Consider the following 21,188-nt stretch of genomic DNA (forward strand, 5'->3'; position numbering starts at 1 on the left):
TTCTACAAGAAATGCAAAATAAAAAGCAAATAAAAATCAGCAGCAGCATTTTAGCTCTTTATTTATTCTTTTTTTTTACACCATTGGAGAATTATGAATTTTAAATAGTTTGAAGTGACTCGGCACAAGTGTGTTAAATTGTGTGTTAACTGGTCTACAATGACAGTATTGGACATAATAATTTGCTGTAGTCTTGTGTGTGTGTGTGTGTGTGTGTGTGTGTATAATAACAGTCCACAAACTAAACATGACATTTCTGTGTGGGTCTAAATCCACGGTGATTCGGCTTACTGAGATTTTCATGTGTGATCACTGGCCTTTTTCATTGTAGGTGTAAAACAGTAAAAACAATAGAGTGTAGAGAGAGAGAAAAACAACAACTCTCCTCATGATAGTGAGTTACAGTAAATGTGTGTGTGTGTGTTGGCCTGTGCGCTGTTACTCTGTGTGTGGTCCCCCACACACACACACACACACACACACACACACACACTTTTTTTTCTGCCTCTGACTCACTCAGGCAGCCATGTTGCTGTGGGGTTTTAAGGAGGCCCCACATACACACACACACACAGAGTCAGAGGAGGGAGCTGAGTTTAAAACTTAAAGTTTTATTTATCTCAGATTCAGAGAAACAAAAGCATCCACGGTTGTGCACTGATTCTACTTGTCAATAGAACTGTTTTGTGTCATGTCATGTGTCATTCACGTTCTATTCAGATTTCTGGAGCCACCTTTACCGGACGAGAGGAAGCTCTGTCCATGACCATCTCAAACATGCTCTCAAAACATGCTCTCTTATCTATATTATAGCATGTTTGTATTTTCAAAATAAAGGCTCCTGCAGTTTTTAATAGATATGGAGTCAGAGAGTGACAGAGAGCACGTGTATGAACTCTGTTTACGATGCTGTGTTATAGTTAAAGTTATTGGAAAAAAATATTTAAGAATGAACAGATACGGTGCAAATATCTTCTTGTTGTTTACATGTTTTACACAGTATTTGTTTTTAAGTGCGTTATATAAATGAACTTTGATCTATTCCAAGATTCAAACCTAATAATAATAATAATAATAATAATGAATAATGAATGAGAAACGTCTGTGTGTCACTGAGATTCATACATTTAACATTTATTGGTGATTAACTACACTAAATGAACAGCATGGGTAATTGTTGGAGCTATTTATTATTAGTTTTTGTTCTTTAGTAAGTCTTAGAATAGTTTGTTTACTGTATCTTATTTTGTTTACATTATAGTTCTGTTTTTAATAAGATCGCTTAAGATTGCTTAAAATATTTATTTTTTTATATCTTTATTCGGGCACTGGCAGGAAGCTAGTAGGAGACACATTTGTTTGTTTGCTTCATTGGATTAAATAAACCATCAAAACTATCAGTTTTCTTTTGCCCGAGTGTTTTTAGTGTTTTTAAGTTTATTAAGATCAGTTTTGAACATACAGTCTTTTTTGCTGTTTCTGTTATGGTTAATACACCAGCATGTAGACGTATATTTTAATGATAAAATGTTATTATTATTGTTCTTATCCATGAATTTTTCACATATGCGGTTTGTTTACATCATTATTTCTTGATTTAAAATGTCAAATTACAGTTAAAGGTTGAATTCAGTTTGTTGTTTGCCGAATAACTACCAATAACATTTATAGTTGCATTAGTATTTTTCTATTTTCATGACATACGTTTGTTAAGCACTGTATGGAAGAAGAAAAACAACAATTTGTAAAGAGAAAACTACCTTTATTTTGTCTTTCAATCATTTCTTGTACATTTAACTCAGTGCTCCATGAAAAGCAGATATTTGTTTGAGGTCCAAACTAAAGGTCACATCACCTTCACACTCCAACAAACATCTTCTCACATGAGAGACTGGACTTTTTTCAGAGTCTGAGCTGTTTCAGACACATTCTTCCACTTGCAGAGGAGGGGGATGATGGGATGTGATGTGATGTGATGGGAGGGGAGGGAGAGTTGTGTTGCTTTGGCTCGACCATGTGCATACCAGAGGAGGGAACACAACAACAAGAGCTTCAGCAGCTCCTCAGCAGACGCGTCACACAGGAGAAATCACGTCTGTGTTCATGTACAAAGATGTAGAAGAGCAGTTATCATCTTGTTGTTTTTTTTCTTGCCTGTGTTTAAAAAGAGGGGGCTGTGGAGGAAAAAAGAGGGCGGAGCTTCTGAGCTGGAGATCTGGTTACACACACACACACACATCCAGACTTTTTCATGGCAGGTTTTTTGGAAGTGGGGGGAGGGCGAATCTGCAACTTTTTCCTTGGCCTTCATGCCTTTTCTTTTCTTTTTCTTTTTCTTTTTTTTTTAACCAAATGAAGACTTCATCTTAAGTCAACTCAGCGCCTGTGTTTTTTTAATCTTTTTTTTGTCTGGATAATAAGCGGATTCAACAAGAAACGGAGGAGAAAGAAGAAGTGCAGACTAAAAAAAAAGAAAAGAAAAAAAGAAGTGGCCCGGAGACGAAACTTTGAAGCGCAGCGCAGATCTTCTTCAAACATGCCGCGTCTGCAGACTCATTTCAAACCAAACAAGGGAATCATCCTCTCCGGAACTCTTTGGGAACGAGGTCATTAGAACTGAAGAATTCCTTTAAGTAAATCACTTTTTATCCTGCTTCCCAAGATGTCTTCCCACAGTTGGAGCTCCATTGTTGGATTTCCCTGGATGCTGTGCTCGCTGCTCGCTGCTGCTGCTGCCTGGCTCTCCGGCTGCGGGGCAGTGTTGTCTCCTAACGGCACCATGTTTGAGGACAACTGCAAGAAGACGACGACCTGTGAGGCCCTGAAGTACAACACATGTCTGGGGTCGCCTTTGCCTTACACACACACCTCTCTGGTCCTGGCTGAAGACTCCACCACACAAGAAGAAGCCTTTGAGAAGTTGACCATGTGGTCTGGTAAGAAGATGTTCTAGTCTGACATTTCTATAGTTATGATCATCCTGTAATAGCATCAGAACACTGTGGACACACTGTGGTAATCCCATATTTGGTCCCTGTGTAGGTGCTTTCTTCGCTTTAATGTGTTAATAGTGTTAATTGGAGTGACAATAGGCTGTGATGGGCGAGGAGGAGTGAGGAGTCTGGGAGGAAATGAAGGGTTAAAGGCCTTTTAAAGGAAACAAAAAGCACTCACTCATAGGTGTGAGTGTGGGGAACAATACAGGAAAACAAGGTGCAGATTATTCTGCTGCAGGACAGATTATTCAACAATGACCTGTCAGTGACTGACAGCTGTGACTGTAGCACATTAGAGGGACTGAATCTTCTATTTATATAGTAATAAGAATACTTATAAACTTTAAAAAAAGTGTGAAAACACTATTAAATATAAGAATTAGTATAATATAGAATCATGTATACAATGTAAACTGTGCAAAAGCTAAATATACACAACAATATACAAAGAATTACCAGAATCTAGTTATTAAAAGTTTTATTTTTTAGGTTATTTCTCAGACTGTGTTTGTCATGTATCATGCAGACTAGTCTTTACTAAATTCCCTGTATTATTTATCACTTCTGGGATCGTTTTTCTACCATTAAGTTCTTTATCCTCCACTTCTCATGTCAATAAAATAAAATATCTTCATCCTCTATTAGAGGTCAACATATTAATCCATCAAGCAGATTTTTGTAATCTCAGAATTTGCACTGGCCACATGAATATACCTTTTTAGACACTTGTGTTCCAAAAAACTTGATAAATGCTGATAAAAGTGCACTGTAACTTTGTTTTTTTACCCAAACAGTCATTTAAAGAAATCATAATTTTTGATTGCTTTTTCATTTATAATATTTAGTGTTTTTTCTATCTACTAGTGTCACAGTGGACAATTTTGTGCATTATTATCTATATTATTAATTTGTTATATTTCTTTTATATCAAACGGCCAGAAAAACGGCTGCTCCCACTATAGAAAAACCCATTTTGGTCAACCGCTGTATTTTGAAAGACATTGGGGGTCTAGGAAACTGTAATAACATGAAGTCACTGTCCTCTAACACACACACAAGCCATGACCTTTGAAAATCATCTTTTCTCACGCTCAACTGTTTTTACTCTTTTTTTTTTTTTTTTCAGGACTAAGAAACGCTCCTCGCTGCTGGTCGGTCATCCAGCCGCTGCTCTGTGCCGTCTACATGCCCAAGTGTGAGAACGGTCACGTGGAGTTGCCCAGCCAGAGTCTGTGTCTGGCCACGCGTCGGCCGTGCAGCATCGTGGACCAGGAGAGAGGCTGGCCCAACTTCCTTAAATGTGACCACTTCCCCGTCGGATGTTCGGTACGAAATTTACTACGTGAGCGGATAAAAATGTGTCATTTCTGGTATGTAAAGGCCACCGTAGATTACTCCAGCGGGAACAAAGGAGTCTTTCGTTGTTTACGAGCTGCAGTCTTACCAGTTGAATGTCACTCATTTTCACACCTCAGTTTAAAAGTTTGGGTGTGACTTTACATATGTGCTGACTGAAGTGAACTGACTCCCTGTGCAGAACGAGGTGCAGAAGCTGAAGTTCAACACATCCGGTCAGTGTGAGGCTCCTCTGGTGAAGACGGACATTCAGTCCAGTTGGTACAAGGACGTGGAGGGCTGCGGCATCCAGTGTGACAACCCTCTGTTCACTGAGGCCGAGCACAACGACATGCACATCTACATCGCCTACTTCGGCACCATCACCCTCCTCTGCACCTTCTTCACCCTGGTGAAACACTAGTACACTCCTTCAATCGTTGACTTGTTTTGATCTTGAGGTTTAACTTTTACCTTTTCTTTTTTTTCTCAGGCTACATTTCTTGCTGACTGGAAAAACTCCAACCGCTACCCAGCTGTCATTCTCTTCTACATCAACGCCTGTTTCTTTGTGGGCAGCATCGGCTGGCTGGCACAGTTCCTCGACGGAGCGCGCGACGAGATCGTGTGCAAGAGCGACAACACCATGCGCCTCGGAGAGCCGTCGTAAGCAAGCGTCCTCAAACAGTTAAAGCAAATTATGAAATGGATTTATATATCAGGAGTGAAGCGGTCACGTGTCTGTGTTTGATCACAGAAATCAAGATTCAAACTGTACAATGCCGAATTGTACATCAGTTAGAAAGACTTAACAATCCTGAAAACGTGGGTTAATCTCCCAACATTTAGCAAGGAAATGTCTAAAATCTTCATCATTTAGCAAGGAAATGTCTAAAATCTTCATCATTTAACAAGGAAATGTCTAAAATCTTCATCATTTAACAAGGAAATGTCTAAAATCTTCATCATTTAACAAGGAAATGTCTAAAATCCTCATCATTTAACAAGGAAATGTCTAAAATCCTCATCATTTAACAAAAGTCTAAAATCTTCGTCATTAACAAGGAAATGTCTAAAATCTTCATCATTTAACAAGGAAATGTCTAAAATCTTCATCATTTAACTAGGAAATGTCTAAAATCCTCATCATTTAACAAGGAAATGTCTAAAATCCTCATCATTTAACAAGGAAATGTCTAAAATCTTCATCATTTAACAAGGAAAAGTCTAAAATCTTCTTCATTTAACAAGGAAATGTCTAAAATCTTCATCATTTAACAAGGAAAAGTCTAAAATCTTCTTCATTTAACAAGGAAATGTCTAAAATCATTTAACAAGGAAATGTCTAAAATCTTCATTAACAAGAAAAAGTCTAAAATCTTCATCATTTAACAAGGAAATGTCTAAAATCTTCATCATTTAACTAGGAAATGTCTAAAATCCTCATCATTTAACAAGGAAATGTCTAAAATCCTCATCATTTATTTATATATATATATATATATATGTATATATGTATAAAACAGAGTCACGGCAGTTTTGTGCGGCCACTGTGATGACTCCGCCTTCAAATCTTCATTGAACTGCAAATATACAAAAAGTAAAGTCACACTCATGTTTGTCCACTTGTCTGCAGCTCTTCAGAGACACTGTCGTGCGTCACCATCTTCATCATTGTCTACTACTCGCTGATGTCGGGTGTGATTTGGTTCGTCATGCTGACGTATGCCTGGCACACGTCCTTCAAAGCCCTGGGCACCACCCATCAGCCACTGTCGGGCAGGACCTCCTACTTCCACATGGTCACCTGGTCCGTCCCCTTCATCCTCACTGTGGCCATCCTGGCGATCGCCGAGGTGACTCTCACACTTGACTGTTTTAATGCGTTCATTTCGTTCCCACAGTGAGTGAAACTGTTTGTCCGCTGCTCCACAGGTGGACGGAGACTCCGTGAGCGGCATCTGTTTCGTCGGCTACAAAAACTACAGATACCGTGCCGGGTTTGTGTTGGCACCCATCGGTGTTGTGCTTGTTGTCGGTGGATATTTCCTCATTCGGGGTCAGTTCACACACACACGGCAGCAGCAGCATGGCATGAGTTGATCTTGTCACAGTGATTTAATTTAGTGAGTTTCTCTGTTTTTAGGCGTCATGACCTTGTTCTCCATCAAGAGTAACCACCCGGGATTATTGAGTGAGAAAGCAGCGAGCAAAATTAACGAGACCATGCTGAGACTCGGTATGTTTTTAGTTGTTTTTTTTGTCCATTTCTATGATTTTTAACCAGTGCTGAAGCTCAGAGTTGTATTTATTATTGAACCTTTATTTCTTAACCAGAATTACCAGAATAATCCCATTGAGATTGCAAATCTCTTTCCCAAGGGTGTCCTTGGCAACACACACACACACACAACAAAATCAAGATAACTCATCCAAATTGCAATAAGACAATAAAACCGAAAAAAATGTGAAATGATCCAGAAAACCAGATTTGTCTGTTTGTACACTGAGGAGAGAGAGTGTGGAAAAAGTCCTGACATGTTTATGTTGAATATAAACAAATGTCGTGTTTAATGTGTCAGTATCAGTTTGTCATTGATCACAGAGAACACACTGTACACAACTGTTATACTGATAGGATATCCCAGAATTCACTGTGGGTCATTCTGATTAACTATCCTGAGAATGAGAGGAATAATCAATACAATCATTTTCATTTTTCTGTACGAGTTGTGTTGGTGCTGAAATGTAATTTCACCACTCTGCTTCTTTTTTTTTTTGTCAGGCATATTCGGGTTCCTCGCTTTTGGATTTGTCCTCATCACCTTCGGCTGCCACTTTTACGACTTCTTTAACCAGGCTGAATGGGAGAGGAGCTTCAGGGAATATGTGCTGTACGTTTTCTTTTCTGCTTTCTTTTGTAAACAGAGGTTTCACACCTGTCTGTTTCACAGCTTACTCCGCCGTCATAGACCCCCTTTGCATCCAATCATATGCAGAAATCCACAAAACGTGATTGTGGTAAGATTCCAAACCACTGCTTAACTCACGACTGTGAATGCAGCCCTGTCCCCCCACAGTGTTGACACTGGCTGCAGTGCAATTAATTTAGCCTCAAAAATGTAAACAGCTCTTTCCTGCTCGGCCATGCAACAGTCGTCCTCATTCACCAGAACCAGCGTTTGAATGAACCACGCACACGCAGCGTCGTGTGGACACTGACCCGATCGTGCGTCTGTGTTATTCTCCCACAGGTGTGAAGCCAACGTGACAATCGCCTCTCAGACCAACAAGCCAATCCCAGAATGCACCATCAAGAACCGGCCGAGCCTCATGGTGGAGAAAATCAACCTGTTCTCCATGTTTGGGACGGGAATCGCTATGAGCACCTGGGTCTGGACCAAAGCCACCATCCTGATCTGGAAACGCACCTGGTGCAAGTGAGATATCTTTCATTATCTAGCTATCATTTCACTCACCAAGTGTGAGCATATGGTGGCTGCGTACCCAGAAAATGTCACATTAATGACATTTGGGAGGTTCTTTAACTGCAGAAACTATATATATATATAAAGTATATATGAATATACTTACCCTAAGTATGCATGTATATGTGTGCAATCACTTTTTTGTTGTTTGTAGCCTTAGAATAAGTATTTTACAGGTCCTTTTAGACAAGGCTTGTGCCTCAAGGACTCATGTTTCTACAGCAACCCTGAAGTGACGAATCAGGCGTGTTGTTTAAGTGTGTGTTTAGCATTTCTAAGCAAAATCTGACAATGATAAGAAATAGAAACAAGTCTTTCTGGTGTGTAAAGACTGCCATGGATTTTGTGAAGCGCTTACAAAAGTGAATTTGTCACATTTGGACATTTTATCCTCCATATAAATATGTTATCACGTGTGTAATACTGTTATATCATTATTTATCTATCTATTTATTTATTATTTATATATATCAGCTTCCCTGGTAGATGGCAGTATTTTGTTGTGCCCATTGTCCATTGATTTTGTGGCTGGCTCAATTTTTTGATTTTATTTATTTATTTGAACAATTATTTATTATTTATTGTGCTGAATTCTTGGACTCTTTTGTTTTTTCTGTCGTTTTTGATGTTGAAAAGACAGTGAAGCTCAAAAGCTCAGATGTCAGCGTTGAAAACACTGAAGCATAGATATTTAGCCAAAATCTTCAAATAATTCAGGATTAAATCCCTGGATTTATAACCACACTCACACTCATATTACTGTGTTCTGGAGGAGAGAACTGAATAATCCAGCTTTGGAATTGTTGTTCTTAGTTTTAAGTCTGGTTTATCAATGGTTTTCAGTAGCCACACAAAGATGTAAGATGTTTCCTGGTTCTAACCGTGAGGTGAGTTTGTTAATCACTCTTTTCGTTTGCTTCACGTTTTCGTGTCAGGATTATCGGCCGCAGTGACAACGAACCCAAGCGGATCAAGAAGAGCAAGATGATCGCCAAGGCGTTTGCGATGAGGAAAGAGCTCCATAAGGACCCAGAGAAGGAGCTGTCGTTCAGCATGCACACGGTGTCACATGACGGCCCAGTGGGTGAGTGACAAATAAAACATTAACTCATTGTTTTGTTATACAGAGAAGACTATTTTAATTAGTCTTTGATGCTACGAGTATTGACTTCATCCTCCACTCTTTGGAGTGAGTTATCAACCGTTGGAAGCCTCATCTGCACTGCCACCTTGTGGTGAATTATTGAAACCACAACCATGACAATACTCAAATTGTGTACTGATGAAATAATGAACGTCCTTGTGTCAGTGTGTTTATTTTTGCCTCTACGTTAGTTTTTTTGTGGCTTAAATGCTGCGCGATCAGAGGCGACTGTTAGGTCTGTTGCTGAGAAGTGAACGACGGCTGAATAAGCTGCCGCGTTTATTCACTTTGGAGCAGTTCAGAGCTGTTGAGGCACCACAGGGGAGCCATTGTAAGAGTATGTTGAATTTAATGATTTTTTTTTTTTGTCATTCATAGCTGGAATCAATTTTGAACTCAACGAGCCCTCCAATGAAATGTCATCAGCATGGGCGCAGCATGTGACCAAGATCGTTGCTCGACGAGGGGCCATCCTGCCTCAGGACATTTCTGTGACTCCTACTGGTACACCAGGTGAGAACTGAGATATTATACTTACTTCAGTACATGCTTTTCTATTAGCAATCGTACCTGGTCCTAGGGTTCAGAGGTTAAGATTTTGAATAAATATCTCGTTGCAATTATTTGTGATATCAGAGGGAATGGTAATTTTTACAAAATGATTCCCATTTTCATTTAAATAAGATATTTGAAATGATTACTGTGTGATGTTTGTGCAGATTTGTGAGAAACAAAGATGTTTTCCTCAGTCTGCAGAATATGATCTGCAAACGTCGGGACAGTATTTGATCTAAAATGGTATTTTGATTGGTCAGAGCGTGTCGTCACTAAGAGAGTCATGAGCGCGGCGTCCGACACAGGAATCAAAGCGAACAATGCCGAACTGTAGATCAGTTGGAAAGACTTAAAAATCTGGAAAACATGTGTTAATCGGCAACATTTAGCAAAGGAAATGTAACACACAAAGACACTGAATTTCAAGCACATAAAATGTACATGGATATACGTAAGAAAGTGAGATAACAGGTTGATCACATTTTCTCCACAGTGCCACCACCTGAGGAGAGGAACAGACTGTGGATGGTGGAGGCCGAGATTTCACCCGAGATGATAAAGAGGAAGAAGAAGAAAAAGAAGAGGAAGAAGGAGGTGCGTCCGGTGAAAGAGGGGGCGGATCACCAGACGTATCGCCAGCGCGAATTCGGCCGCAGTTCCGTGCCTCGTCTGCCGAAACTGCCCTGTCACCCGAGCCTGGTCGCCAATCTACAGGAGCAGCAGAAGCTGGAGGAGGAAGTCCTGCCAGGTTCTTACCCAGACTTCCAAACCTCACACCCTCTGCCCTGCGAGGAGCGATGTCCTTACCCGCCCTACCAGAGCAACCACGTCAGCTACGGCCGCAGCCTGCGCTCCAATCGTCTGGCCCTCAGTGATCGTCCAGAGGATCTGGGTCTTGGCCCACGCTGTCCCCCCTTGACGTCCTCCTGGCAGCATCACGGATCTACTCACTACCCTCGAGAGGTGGATCTTACAGACGGTCTATCAGAGAGGTTGGCCCATGTGGCCCGAGTTCCAGCGGGCCGGAGGACTGGCTATGGACCAATCCACTCCCGGACCAATTTAATGGAGGCGGAGCTAATGGATGCTGACTCTGACTTTTAAGACTTTTTTTCCTTTGCGGTACACAGACAGTAAGCTATTAAAAAAAAGTGCTGGATACTTCTTATAAATCCTTATTAAAGTGCACCCAAATGATGACGTCCAGCCGTCACGATGGAACTGAGCTGTTCATTTTCTTTTTTTGTGTTTTTACAGAAAAAAAAGGAAAATGATAAAATGAAAAAAATATGTTGTGAATAAGTTAAGGTAAAAGACTTTTTTTTGTCATTTGTGTCATTATCATTTCAAACGGTAACGCCACAGTGATGAGACATGAGGCAGCTAAACTGTACGTGGCGAGGAACGATATATATATTCATTATATATAGTCTGAAACCCTATAAGCTGTCAGTCACATGACAACATTTATGACGGACAGTGTTTCGTATTTCAATGTTTTACACAGTGGGTGCTACGTTTTAAGTTGTTTTGTTTTTTTAGGTGAAATGCTATGAAACTGTTTGAGAGTTTAATAGTTGACCTCTAATTGTACCAGTTCCGTAAAATCAGACTTATATACTTCACCTTTTTTAAAAACAAAACAAACTACAGGCTGCTTTCAAACACAGGTTCTCCTCTTGTATTATATGTTATTGTTTGTAAGCCTCCTCCTACTATTTAGCCCATAAGTGTTAGTGTTTATGTACAGAGTGTTATCTAACCATTACGCCCCCCTTGCTTTATTAGAATAAATATTACTGCTAAACGAGTGCACACTAAAATAAATGTTAGTTTGACAAATCATTAATGAATCAACTTCACTCTTTTGGCGCCATTTAAAAAAACTAAATGTGGCTTGAACACGTCATCTGTTGCCTGGTGCAACAAAACCAACACTTGTTGCAGTTAAATTAGGTAAAAACAAACTGACTGACTTCTCTTTGTATATTACAGAATGAAAAAAAGAGGATTTTTGCCTTGTACAATTATTTTTATAGGATTATTTTTCTACAGCCGTGTTTCTCCTTGTTGTTTATTTTCACTATAAACTGGGCTTCATGTGCGGTTTCCTCTTTACAGTCCAAATGCAAATTTCTGGTGGTTTTTACACTGCGGTCAGCACAGAAATATATTCTACCTTAATTTGAACAACACATGCTATTGTTCTGTGGCTTTTTACCCCTCCTTAAATGTGTTTATTGTACATAGGCTGTTCATAGATTTCTCAATAAGGGTATTATTTGTACAGATCTCTAATGAATCCCTTGATACTGATGTGCTGTTACCAAAATATCACTTTGTGTTGTCATTTCACTCTCGTTGTAGTAAATGAGGCTTCAGTAGACTGTGCTAGATCAGGACTTGGCCAATGAAACGGCTGAATATGTCGAGTTACTCGCGTGACAAGTGTTTGACAGAGGACTATTTATGTTAGCAGTAGTTAGCGCTCCACTATGAAATCCACAATATAGTAAAATCATATCTGCCCGAAAGTGTTGCGTTCAAAGACAATTAGAGAAGTATGTTACTTTTTATTCCTTTAAACGTAATCGTCTGTTAGTAAATGGTATCAAAAATGTATCATTGGACCTTTTTCAGTGTTGCTTTCTGATTTCCGTCTGCTCGCTGTGTAAAAAAGAAAGAAAGAAAAAAACACATTTACTGTCACCTTTTATTGAGCAAGTGTTTTGTTTTGTTTATGTTTTTCATGAAAATAAAAGTAAGCCGTCATGTTTGTGTGAGTTCTATATTCTAACAGTGATTCTCAGATGTTCTCCCCAACGTTATAATCATTTTTTGTTTATTTGTTTCATTTTCTACGCACTCTGGTCAAAATGACCCGATCACACACCCTGTGTGTGTATATATATATATATATATATATATATATATATATATATATATATATATAGGGTACCAGGTACCAACAGGAAGCTCAGGTACCACTGGGGGTACACGTACCACAGTTTGAAAACCATGGTGCTATACTGTCCAGTATTGCTGCAACAAGTAATCGATCCATCAGCTTCTGAATTAATGGTCAACTCTTCTGAAAATGGATTATTTAGTGAATTATTTAGGTGCTTATTTGTCCTTTTGAGATTTGTGGAAATAATTGATAGACTAATCAATTTTCTTTCTTTGTAAACTTCTGCCACAGTTTTAATTTTTGCAAAAACTTCACATGTAGTTTTCAAATAGGAATCTATATAAATATATCTAAATAAAAGAGTCATATTTTGGGCTGTTTATTTCTTCTTTTTTGTGAGAACTATATTTTTTTAAGTGTTTGACATGACTCATGAAATGTGTTGTTAACAGCTTCATACGTTCATAAGTGTTCTAAAATGACTGATATCGGACTAATATCAGTATGAGCAGAGTTTGTGATATTGATATCAGACACAGAAAAGTGGCATCATCCCACGTCTAGTTTTAAATTTCCTTTTATATATTATATATATATATATATATATATATACGATAATTATTATATATATATATATAATTATTATTATTATTATAAGTTAATTTCCAAGTATATCCATCTTTAATGGACATAATTCAGAGCTGAGCTGAAAGGAAGTGGGGCTTAAATGTTTAGAACGTGTTGAATTGTATGTAAATGAATACAAACTCTCCCCACCCACTCCGGGCGTCAGTGCGCAGTCACTGCGCAGTGTGTGCGCAGTTTATAAAGAGCGCAGGAAAGCTCGACGCTTCGATTAAGGAGCAACACTCGGGGTGAAGTGAAGACAAGTGAAGCGAAGAAGTGAGTGGTAAACAGACAACATGTCGGACAGGAAGTCGTTGTTGGTGCCTGCTGAGGTGGAGAACCTTCGCAGAAGATCCGCCGCTGATTCCTCAGGTGAGAACAAACAACTTAAAATTAAAAAAAAGGTTATTATTCATGACATACATTCACTGCAGCAGCATGTGTGAGAGAGGTTGTTCTTATTTTGTGTTTTACCTAAAACCTGCTCGCCAAACAACTATATTTAATAGTGTTCTGACAGACAGACAGACAGACAGGTACCAGGTGAGGATGGTTTATGACATCATAGGCATTGATTGATGCACGTCACTGAATATGAGCAACTATAGATGTTTCTGAGGCCATGCATTTCCTTCTATCAGTTATGTATTGCGTTTAAAAACTATAATAAATAGAATAATTCAATTGCAACCTTAGTGATTGGCCAATTTTACACTACACTACAACTTTAATTGTCCTCAGAGAAGCCTGATATTCACATACACAACACTGGATCATGTAGATGAATGAATTAAAAATAGAGTAAAAAAACAAACAAATTACATTTTCTCACTAGAATTCCCAGTTGTTTACTATCACCTATATTGACATTACATATCTATTTTCAGATTGTACTTAATTTATTGAAATTATATGCAAATAATACATCATTTCTGGTAGTTTGAGTGTTTAACCTACTGTATATTGTCTTCTTTTAATGTGAGTGTGTGTGTGTGTGTATTTGGTGTCTTCACATCCTTCAATCTACCCGAAAAGTCGATTTCTCATGACCCACATTAGCAGCTGCAGTCTCAGTGCCTCCTATTTTTATTTATAAATCATAGCACACTCTGCAAAAATGTGCTTATTTCCATGTGTGTCGCAGCAATGCATGGCTAACAGGATCAGTCTTGGCTGGCAGCAGTTGACGGGACAGGGGGAGAGGACACTCTGCATGACTCTCAGGAGGTTTTTGTTAGTCACACACATTTCCCACGGCAGAGCCTCTGGCCGTCTCTCCTGGATGCGTGTTGTCCTGCACACCTTGAATGCATCACCTCTGTGTTCACTTTCTGTTACACTGCTGAAAACAGTGGGGTTTATATGCTTTAATCGTTTTTTTTTTTTCCATGCCATGTCCTTATTCAGAGAACTATGTTGATCCTGAACAGCATCGGCGGTTTCCACAGCGACAGCCCCACACGGACAGACTCTGTGTGGGCCCCCATCATCCAGAGCTGGGAACGGTGGCGACGCCTTCCCCGGAAGCTGCTGCGCCGCACTTCTGCCACTACTCGCCCAAAGGCTTCCTCGCTGTGCACAGAGGTAAAATGACACAGTAGCTGAAGCCAGAAAGGAGCATCGTTGCCATAGAAACCCTTCTTACAAAATGAACTGACGGTATGATGATACCATGAATAAATGGTTTTATTTCAAACACATTTCCTTTTCATTCTGGTCACATGTTTGAAAAGGAGTAGGCCGAAGTATAAACTTCAAACTCAATTTATAGACTACTTCTTCTACTAAATATTTACTTTGTATTTTATACAAGTACAACACAAGAATATGTCTGGCTTTAAGAACGGCTGTTCTTCATCCTTATATTTATTTAAAATTAGTTTTTTAGTATATTCTTTTAAACTGATTCATTCAACCCCCGAGATCTAAACACACATACTTTTTAAAGTTGTCCTGGTACGCTGCATTTTTACATTTAGTCCCGCCTGACTCTCTTAAAACAACGTCTTTTTTTTAAATTTGGAAGTAAGTTATTTTTTGCTTTTGAATATTATTTGCTCTGTTTTAAACTGAATCAGATCTCATATGTTTGTTTTAGTTTCTAAGGCGAACGAAACAGAAATGACAGTAACGTGTCATTTAAATGATAACAATTGAATGTATGAAAGTGGAAGATCAAGTCAAGAACTTTTTCTGATCCTTTCTCCTTCTTTTCCCTTCTTTCTAAAACTTAAAAACTCAGTCAAATCAATGTGAACCAAATCATGTCATTTTTCCCTTTTTTGTTTTTTTACAATTGTCTAAAATGTTTTTTAAGGACCACTCACTCGCTGTCTACTGCTTTATCCTCAGTTTAAACTTTATTTCTTCTGTAGATTTCCACATATTTACTCTTTTTTAACAATGATATTCCCATGTAGTTTGATGGAGGTGTTCAAATATAGACGGAGATTAAGTGAAAACTGCAGGAACAGGAAATAATCATCATCATCGTCATCTGCTGCTGTATTTAGGACAATGTTCTTCTGGCCTCACCCGCAAAGACTTAACTGACGGTTGTGATTTGTGTAACAGGACACGGCACCTCGGCCCGCTCCACTCCTCCCTCACAGTACGCAGAGGAAGGTTGGCATGAAGCCACGACAAAGACCACCATCAGAGCTGAGAATGAAGTGGAGGCTCACAGGGAGGCCAACAACTACAAGGTGAGCCACGAATGGGTCCATTTACTGTAGAATTAAAAAAAAAAAAAAAAGACTATTGTCGCAGGATGTCTGACAAGTCCTCCCTGGGGTTGTTTTTATTCTGGACATGAGTTAATCCTAAAAGGTGAAAGAAAGTTTCCACCCTTTTTTAAATGAAGTTACATTCAAGCATGTTCGTGTATGATTTAGTGACATCTAGAGGTGAAGTTGCATATTGCAACATCATACCTACACTTACTCCCAAATTAAATGCCTACAAAAGATGACAAAAGGGACAGGGGGCACTGCAATGACCCGGAACACATGCAGAAGGAGAAACGAGCTGTATATTCACAAACGCTGCAGATTCAAAAACAAAATGTGAACACGCTGCAAAAACAAAACCATGCAAAACCCAAGACCCCAAATCCCGAAACACCAGCAGGAGAGAAAACACCAGCTTGATCAGTGATCAGTGTTTTGAATCTGCAGTAGTTTGCTCTGGGCGTAGTGAGATTTTGTCCAAAAGTGGGAAAGCCGTCATGTGACCGTGCTAGACCAATAAGGTGGCAGCTTTTTGTAAACACGATCCAATCTCTGAAAATGACGACAAAAAGCCCTCCCTCTGTTTGATTTGTCCAAGATGGGCCACTGTACAAAGAGGACCTGCTCCCTGTGTACTATAAAGGGCACATTCATTCAAATGATATTTGTGTATTTGTGTATCTTGTGTATTTGTGTTGATGTATTCCTCCTAAATCTGAAGTTCTCATAGTAAAACATTATGAGACCATTCTGCATCAGTGCAGCATATTTATTGAATGTTTTATTGTTGTTTTTTTGTAGTTTGGCTTCAGGAAGTGGAAAGGCAGCGTCACAGAGAGGCCCATTGAAGAAAGATCCTCAAGAGAGCTGTACACTGATCTAAGTGTTGCCAAGCCTCTAAAAGGTCCTTCTCTTTCTTTATTTTATAAAAACAAAATAAGGTGGTTGTTGTAAAGTAAAATGGGAAGCAGTAACCTGAATGTTATGTCTCCTCTCTTTTAGGCTCGGTGGTTACCTTTGGAAACATCATTTATGTGTTTTTATTTGGATGGTGGATATCTCTGTTCTACTTCCTCCTCTGTGCTCTCATGTTTCTAACCGTCGTCGGCGCTCCTTATGGTACGTGTGCTGCTCTGTGAATGGCTGTGTCGGCACATTGACATGATGTGAAACATCTTTCCTGTTTCCAGGCAAACTTTGTTGCAAGATGGCCTGTTACTTTCTCTGGCCCTTTGAGAAGACAATAGAGAAGGTGATAGTTGGAGTTCTGATGATGCACAATACTTCATAAGCTTTATACGCTTCAGCCTCAAATCTCCCAATATGCTTTCATGTCCTTTTTCAGGCCGGTGGTAAAGTGAAGAGATCCACTGTGATTCTGCCAAAGTGTGAGGTTATAATTAAAGAGGGGGACACCGAGGACAGCAGGGACCTCACCAGTGACAAGGATACAAAGCCCCTTCTCGTGTCTTCCCCTGTCTCTTTGGACATTCCCGTCCCACAACCACCGACTAAAACCACGTCAAAGCACTGGGTACGCAAGGCAGAATAAACATTATCACGACACATTTTGATTTCATTTAAATCATTCTCCGTGCGCCTCCTGCAGTGTCGCGTCAGTACGTATGTTTGGTTGTTGCTGGGTTACCCTGTGCTGGCTGTGGTCCACTCGCTTGCCTGCGTGATCTCCTGGATGCTGATCTTCACCATCCCAGTTGCTAAGATGAACGCTCGCACGCTCACCACCGTCCTCCTCATGGCACCGGAGGACGTCACCATCCGCAAGCGGTCAAAGGTACAGGGTGTGAGATGGATGCGAGCGGTGTTCTTCTACTGGACACACTTGCGTTTGCGTTGTGTAAATAATGTGTGTTCAATTTATAAATGTGTGTCATATCCCTAACCATCTCGATGTTGAATGTCTCATCCTCCGTCTTCCAGACGACTGAATACGAGTACAGAGTGACCTTGTGCTGCTACCAGGCGTGTAATGTGTATTACTGCAAATACACTGTACATGGAATCAACATCTTTGCTCTCAGTATCCTTTTTCAAGGTGGTTGGACCTTCACAGACTTCATATGCTGTAATGGTCGAGTGCAGGGGTCAAGGAGGCCCGGATAACCATCAGTACTGGTGTCTCTTTATTCTCCTTAAGTCCGTGTTCCCTACAGACCTGCTTCCCCTGGTATTGATCACTTTGATTATTGGCTATACTGACCATGACCACTATTACTTCAGTGCGGAGACAAAGTTTGCGACAGCCATCACCTCCATCATTCCTCTGTCTTACTATATCGGCATGGGAATCGCCAGGTACGTGTGAGCTCCTTTTGCAAATTCTGGCTTATTTCTTTATTGTTTGATTGCCTTTTGCGTTGTCATGCATTGTTGTTTTTATCCTCTCGCATGCGTGCGTCCACAGCATTTCTGCACAGAGTAACTTTGCAGTGGGAGCCGTGGTGAATGCGACTTTTGGCTCCTTCACTGAGATGACGTTCTACATTACAGCACTGCTCCAGGGATACCAGACCTCGAACAAGTGTTATGAAGAGATCGTTAAATCGGCACTCACTGGAACCCTGCTTGGATGTATTCTGTTCATACCTGTGAGTGAGTGCCTAACAGGAAGGATCGTGGGGCAGCTGACACTTTAACTTCTTGATTTTTGCATCCATGAGATTCAGGTCTGATGTGGTTGGGTGTGTTCTTGCATCCATCTTCTGGTCATGTGTGTTGTGTGTCACCTGCACAGGGCATCTGCATGATCATCGGTGGAATCAAACACAGGGAGCAGCGGTTTAACAGTCGCTCGGCTGGAGTGAGCTCGGCTTTGCTTTTCATATCCATCGGAGGTGTGTGTGTGTGTCTGTGTGTGTCTGTGTGTGAGTGTGTGTGTACACACAGCAGCCACGAGCACAATCCAAGATTTCATCAAATTCAACATGTGACCCACGTGCTGCACACGTTGTGTCCACAGGTGTTTTTGCTCCCACCCTTTTCTCGAAGACGTTCGGTAATCTGGTGTGTGAGAGCTGCACCAGCATCCCGAGCAATGTCAGCGTACCCTTAGTCTGCAAGGACTGTCACTATGACACGGTGGGAAGCTTCTCCAAAGTAACTTGTACCTGTTCTTCGTTGTGCTTTGCGTGCTTGTTTTTGCAAACTTTTCTCAGAAAATATTTAAAAACTTTACTTTAAATAACTTTTAAACTTTTCATTGTCTTTCTTTATTCTCAGATTGGAACTGACGCACATACCATTCTCTTACATATAGAGTAAGAATGAATGAATTCGAATAGATTCTGCTGTGTTTTTGTCTACTATTAATGGTGGGGGATAAAACCCATGTTTTTCAGGCCTTTGGTGTACACCATTTCTGTGCTACTGCCTGCTGCTTACCTGATAGGCCTCATCTTCACACTGAAGACCCACTCCCACATCTATGATGTCCACATCAGTGACGGCCACGGGGGCCATGCACATGGTCAGTACACACGAGAGGACGTCCTCACCTGCCTCCCGGTTACTGCAGGTCATCCGTATGCTGCCAACGCGTGTATAAATGACAGCATTTTAACCACCAGCGAGGTCGCAGAAGGTGTGTGTGTGTGTGTGGTGTGTGAGCATGTCCTGTTTATCGTAGCGGTCCTAACTGCCTGCTGCCTGCCACATTAACCCGCTCGCATGCATGGGGAGTTACAAAAAGGAAAGATGTTCCTCTTGTGCCTGTTGTGCATGTCTACGCTCTGAAGCACGAGAGAGTGAGAGAGGTGAAGTTACAGGAGAAAGTCTCGGCTTTGATCGTGAATGGATGTGTTTTGAAACTTAAACGTCAACATCAAGGTAAGTCAGAAATGTTAAACTCACCTGCTCGTGAGTCTTAGAAGTGTGTGTTTTTTAACGTCACCAGGAGGTCACCATGTCGTCCTCTGGTCACGATGGAGGGCTCTCGCGGTGTTGATCGTTGCCACGGTGCTGATGGCCTGTTGTGCTGACCTCAGCACAGAGAACATCGGACCCATTCTGACCCATTCGTCCGTCTCACAGGTATAGAAGACAAAAAAGAGACATTTAGGTTGGAGGATGGAAACCTTCCAGTATGATTGGCACTGTAAGTGACTGGTTTTATATTAAAATACACAGAGGCAATGGCTACACTGTGTGCAAGCAACGTGAGACCTAAGAAAGGTCTCGGAAGTTAATTCTTCTGCTCCAAAAAACCCCCCCCAAAACCTGCGTATTCAGATGATTAACTGGATAAGTGCTTCTTGCACCCACCCTCTCCTGCACTGCTGATAATACTGATTTGTCATTTGTGTTCACCAAGACTAAATTGAGGAAGAAGAATACACACTGCAGCTAGAATATTTAAAAACTGCTAAGGTAATGCTTGGTTTATGTTTTATAATTGATCTAACCTTCTCTTTACTTGTGGTGTTTGGTTTCTTTCAGTGCTTCATTGGTGTCACAGTGTTGGCCATGGTGCCAGAAATTCCTGAGATTGTTACTGGGATTCAGTTTGCTCTGCAGAACAATATCAGCCTGAGGTATGACTGACTGTTCTCTGCTGTACTGTGGCAGTATGAGAAACCAAATGAATTTATTTATCTTTCAAATACAGCAAAGTTTGTGTGTTTTTTGTTTGGTCCCGCAGCCTTGAGGTGGGCAGTTGCATCGCTGTCCAGGTCTGCATGATTCAGATCCCACTGCTTATCCTCTTCAATGCATTCTATGTGAGTTTAAATGCTTGTTTTATTTTATTTTATTTTATTTTATTTTATTGTTAGCTTTAATATTTCCCCTGTGCATCCATGGTGATGCTGACTTTGATATGTAATACTTTCCAGGATGTTGGATTTGTGCTCGTGTTCAGTGATATCCATCTGTGGGCCAGCATCTTCAGTGTCATCCTGGTCAATTACATCTTCATGGATGGAAAATGTGACTACTTTCAGGGTAAGTTGAGCAAAACTGATTTCATCACTTGAAAACCATCAAAAATAAATGTGCATGTATGTATAGAAATGTGGATTGTAATAGACTGTTCTGTCTCCAGGCACTGCTCTTGTGGTGATTTACCTCATCCTTTTGGCACTTTACTTCTTTGCTCCTTCTCCACAGTCTTGTTGATCTCTTTGTTCAAGAAATTTATGTAATATTTGTGTGCTGTTTAAAGTTAAAAAAAAAAAAAATTAAATGTGCCTGTTTAGGGTTATTTTTTGTGTACTTTGTGGTTTGTACTGAATATAATAAATGCAGTTTGTAAAAAAAGAAAAAAAAATGCATCTGAAGTTTTAGTATTTTATTTATTTTAACTGGCATTTGGACACGTGTATACCAGGCATATGTGTATATTGTAGCCATTATCTAGTGTGTGTGTACAAGTTTTAAAAACGAAGG

General features: G+C 40.2%; 2 protein-coding genes across 3 annotated transcripts; both read left to right on the forward strand.

Annotated features, from left to right (window-relative positions):
• Positions 1-2,013: 2,013 nt before the first annotated feature.
• Positions 2,014-11,363, forward strand: smo (smoothened, frizzled class receptor). Its single transcript, XM_044021493.1, has 12 exons — positions 2,014-2,936; positions 4,123-4,322; positions 4,534-4,743; positions 4,825-4,997; positions 5,968-6,187; positions 6,267-6,390; positions 6,478-6,570; positions 7,117-7,225; positions 7,586-7,771; positions 8,755-8,903; positions 9,342-9,476; positions 10,012-11,363. Exons 1-12 carry the CDS (start codon positions 2,663-2,665, stop codon positions 10,620-10,622), a joined length of 2,484 nt encoding a protein of 827 aa, XP_043877428.1. The 5' UTR covers positions 2,014-2,662; the 3' UTR covers positions 10,623-11,363.
• Positions 11,364-13,260: 1,897 nt separating this feature from the next.
• Positions 13,261-21,041, forward strand: cax1 (cation/H+ exchanger protein 1). 2 transcript variants are annotated; one of them, XM_044021494.1, is made up of 20 exons: positions 13,261-13,428; positions 14,464-14,640; positions 15,631-15,761; positions 16,587-16,689; positions 16,788-16,904; positions 16,976-17,037; positions 17,131-17,319; positions 17,395-17,580; positions 17,727-17,826; positions 17,960-18,101; positions 18,211-18,394; positions 18,541-18,640; positions 18,766-18,884; positions 19,026-19,063; positions 19,145-19,386; positions 19,699-19,835; positions 20,241-20,335; positions 20,443-20,521; positions 20,636-20,744; positions 20,845-21,041. In XM_044021494.1, exons 1-20 carry the CDS (start codon positions 13,353-13,355, stop codon positions 20,916-20,918), a joined length of 2,460 nt encoding a protein of 819 aa, XP_043877429.1. In that variant the 5' UTR covers positions 13,261-13,352; the 3' UTR covers positions 20,919-21,041. The 2 variants fall into 2 exon arrangements, with proteins under 2 accessions (XP_043877429.1, XP_043877430.1); XM_044021495.1 differs by having other exon boundaries at positions 19,145-19,272.
• Positions 21,042-21,188: the final 147 nt, after the last annotated feature.

This window comes from Solea senegalensis, linkage group LG3 (genome assembly GCF_019176455.1).
Source record: "Solea senegalensis isolate Sse05_10M linkage group LG3, IFAPA_SoseM_1, whole genome shotgun sequence".
NCBI lineage: Eukaryota > Metazoa > Chordata > Actinopteri > Pleuronectiformes > Soleidae > Solea > Solea senegalensis.

What these genes read in the sequence shown, in the direction of transcription:
- smo (XM_044021493.1), top strand. Translation starts at nt 2,663, where the DNA reads ATGTCTTCCCACAGTTGGAGCTCCATTGTTGGATTTCCCTGGATGCTG. An exon ending in CGAGACCATGCTGAGACTCG is followed by an intron (nt 6,571 to 7,116) that starts GTATGTTTTTAG and finishes TTTTTTTGTCAG; the next exon opens with GCATATTCGGGTTCCTCGCT. An exon ending in TGGAAACGCACCTGGTGCAA is followed by an intron (nt 7,772 to 8,754) that starts GTGAGATATCTT and finishes TTTTCGTGTCAG; the next exon opens with GATTATCGGCCGCAGTGACA.
- cax1 (XM_044021494.1), top strand. Translation starts at nt 13,353, where the DNA reads ATGTCGGACAGGAAGTCGTTGTTGGTGCCTGCTGAGGTGGAGAACCTT. An exon ending in GGGAGGCCAACAACTACAAG is followed by an intron (nt 15,762 to 16,586) that starts GTGAGCCACGAA and finishes GTTTTTTTGTAG; the next exon opens with TTTGGCTTCAGGAAGTGGAA. An exon ending in CAGAACAATATCAGCCTGAG is followed by an intron (nt 20,336 to 20,442) that starts GTATGACTGACT and finishes TTGGTCCCGCAG; the next exon opens with CCTTGAGGTGGGCAGTTGCA.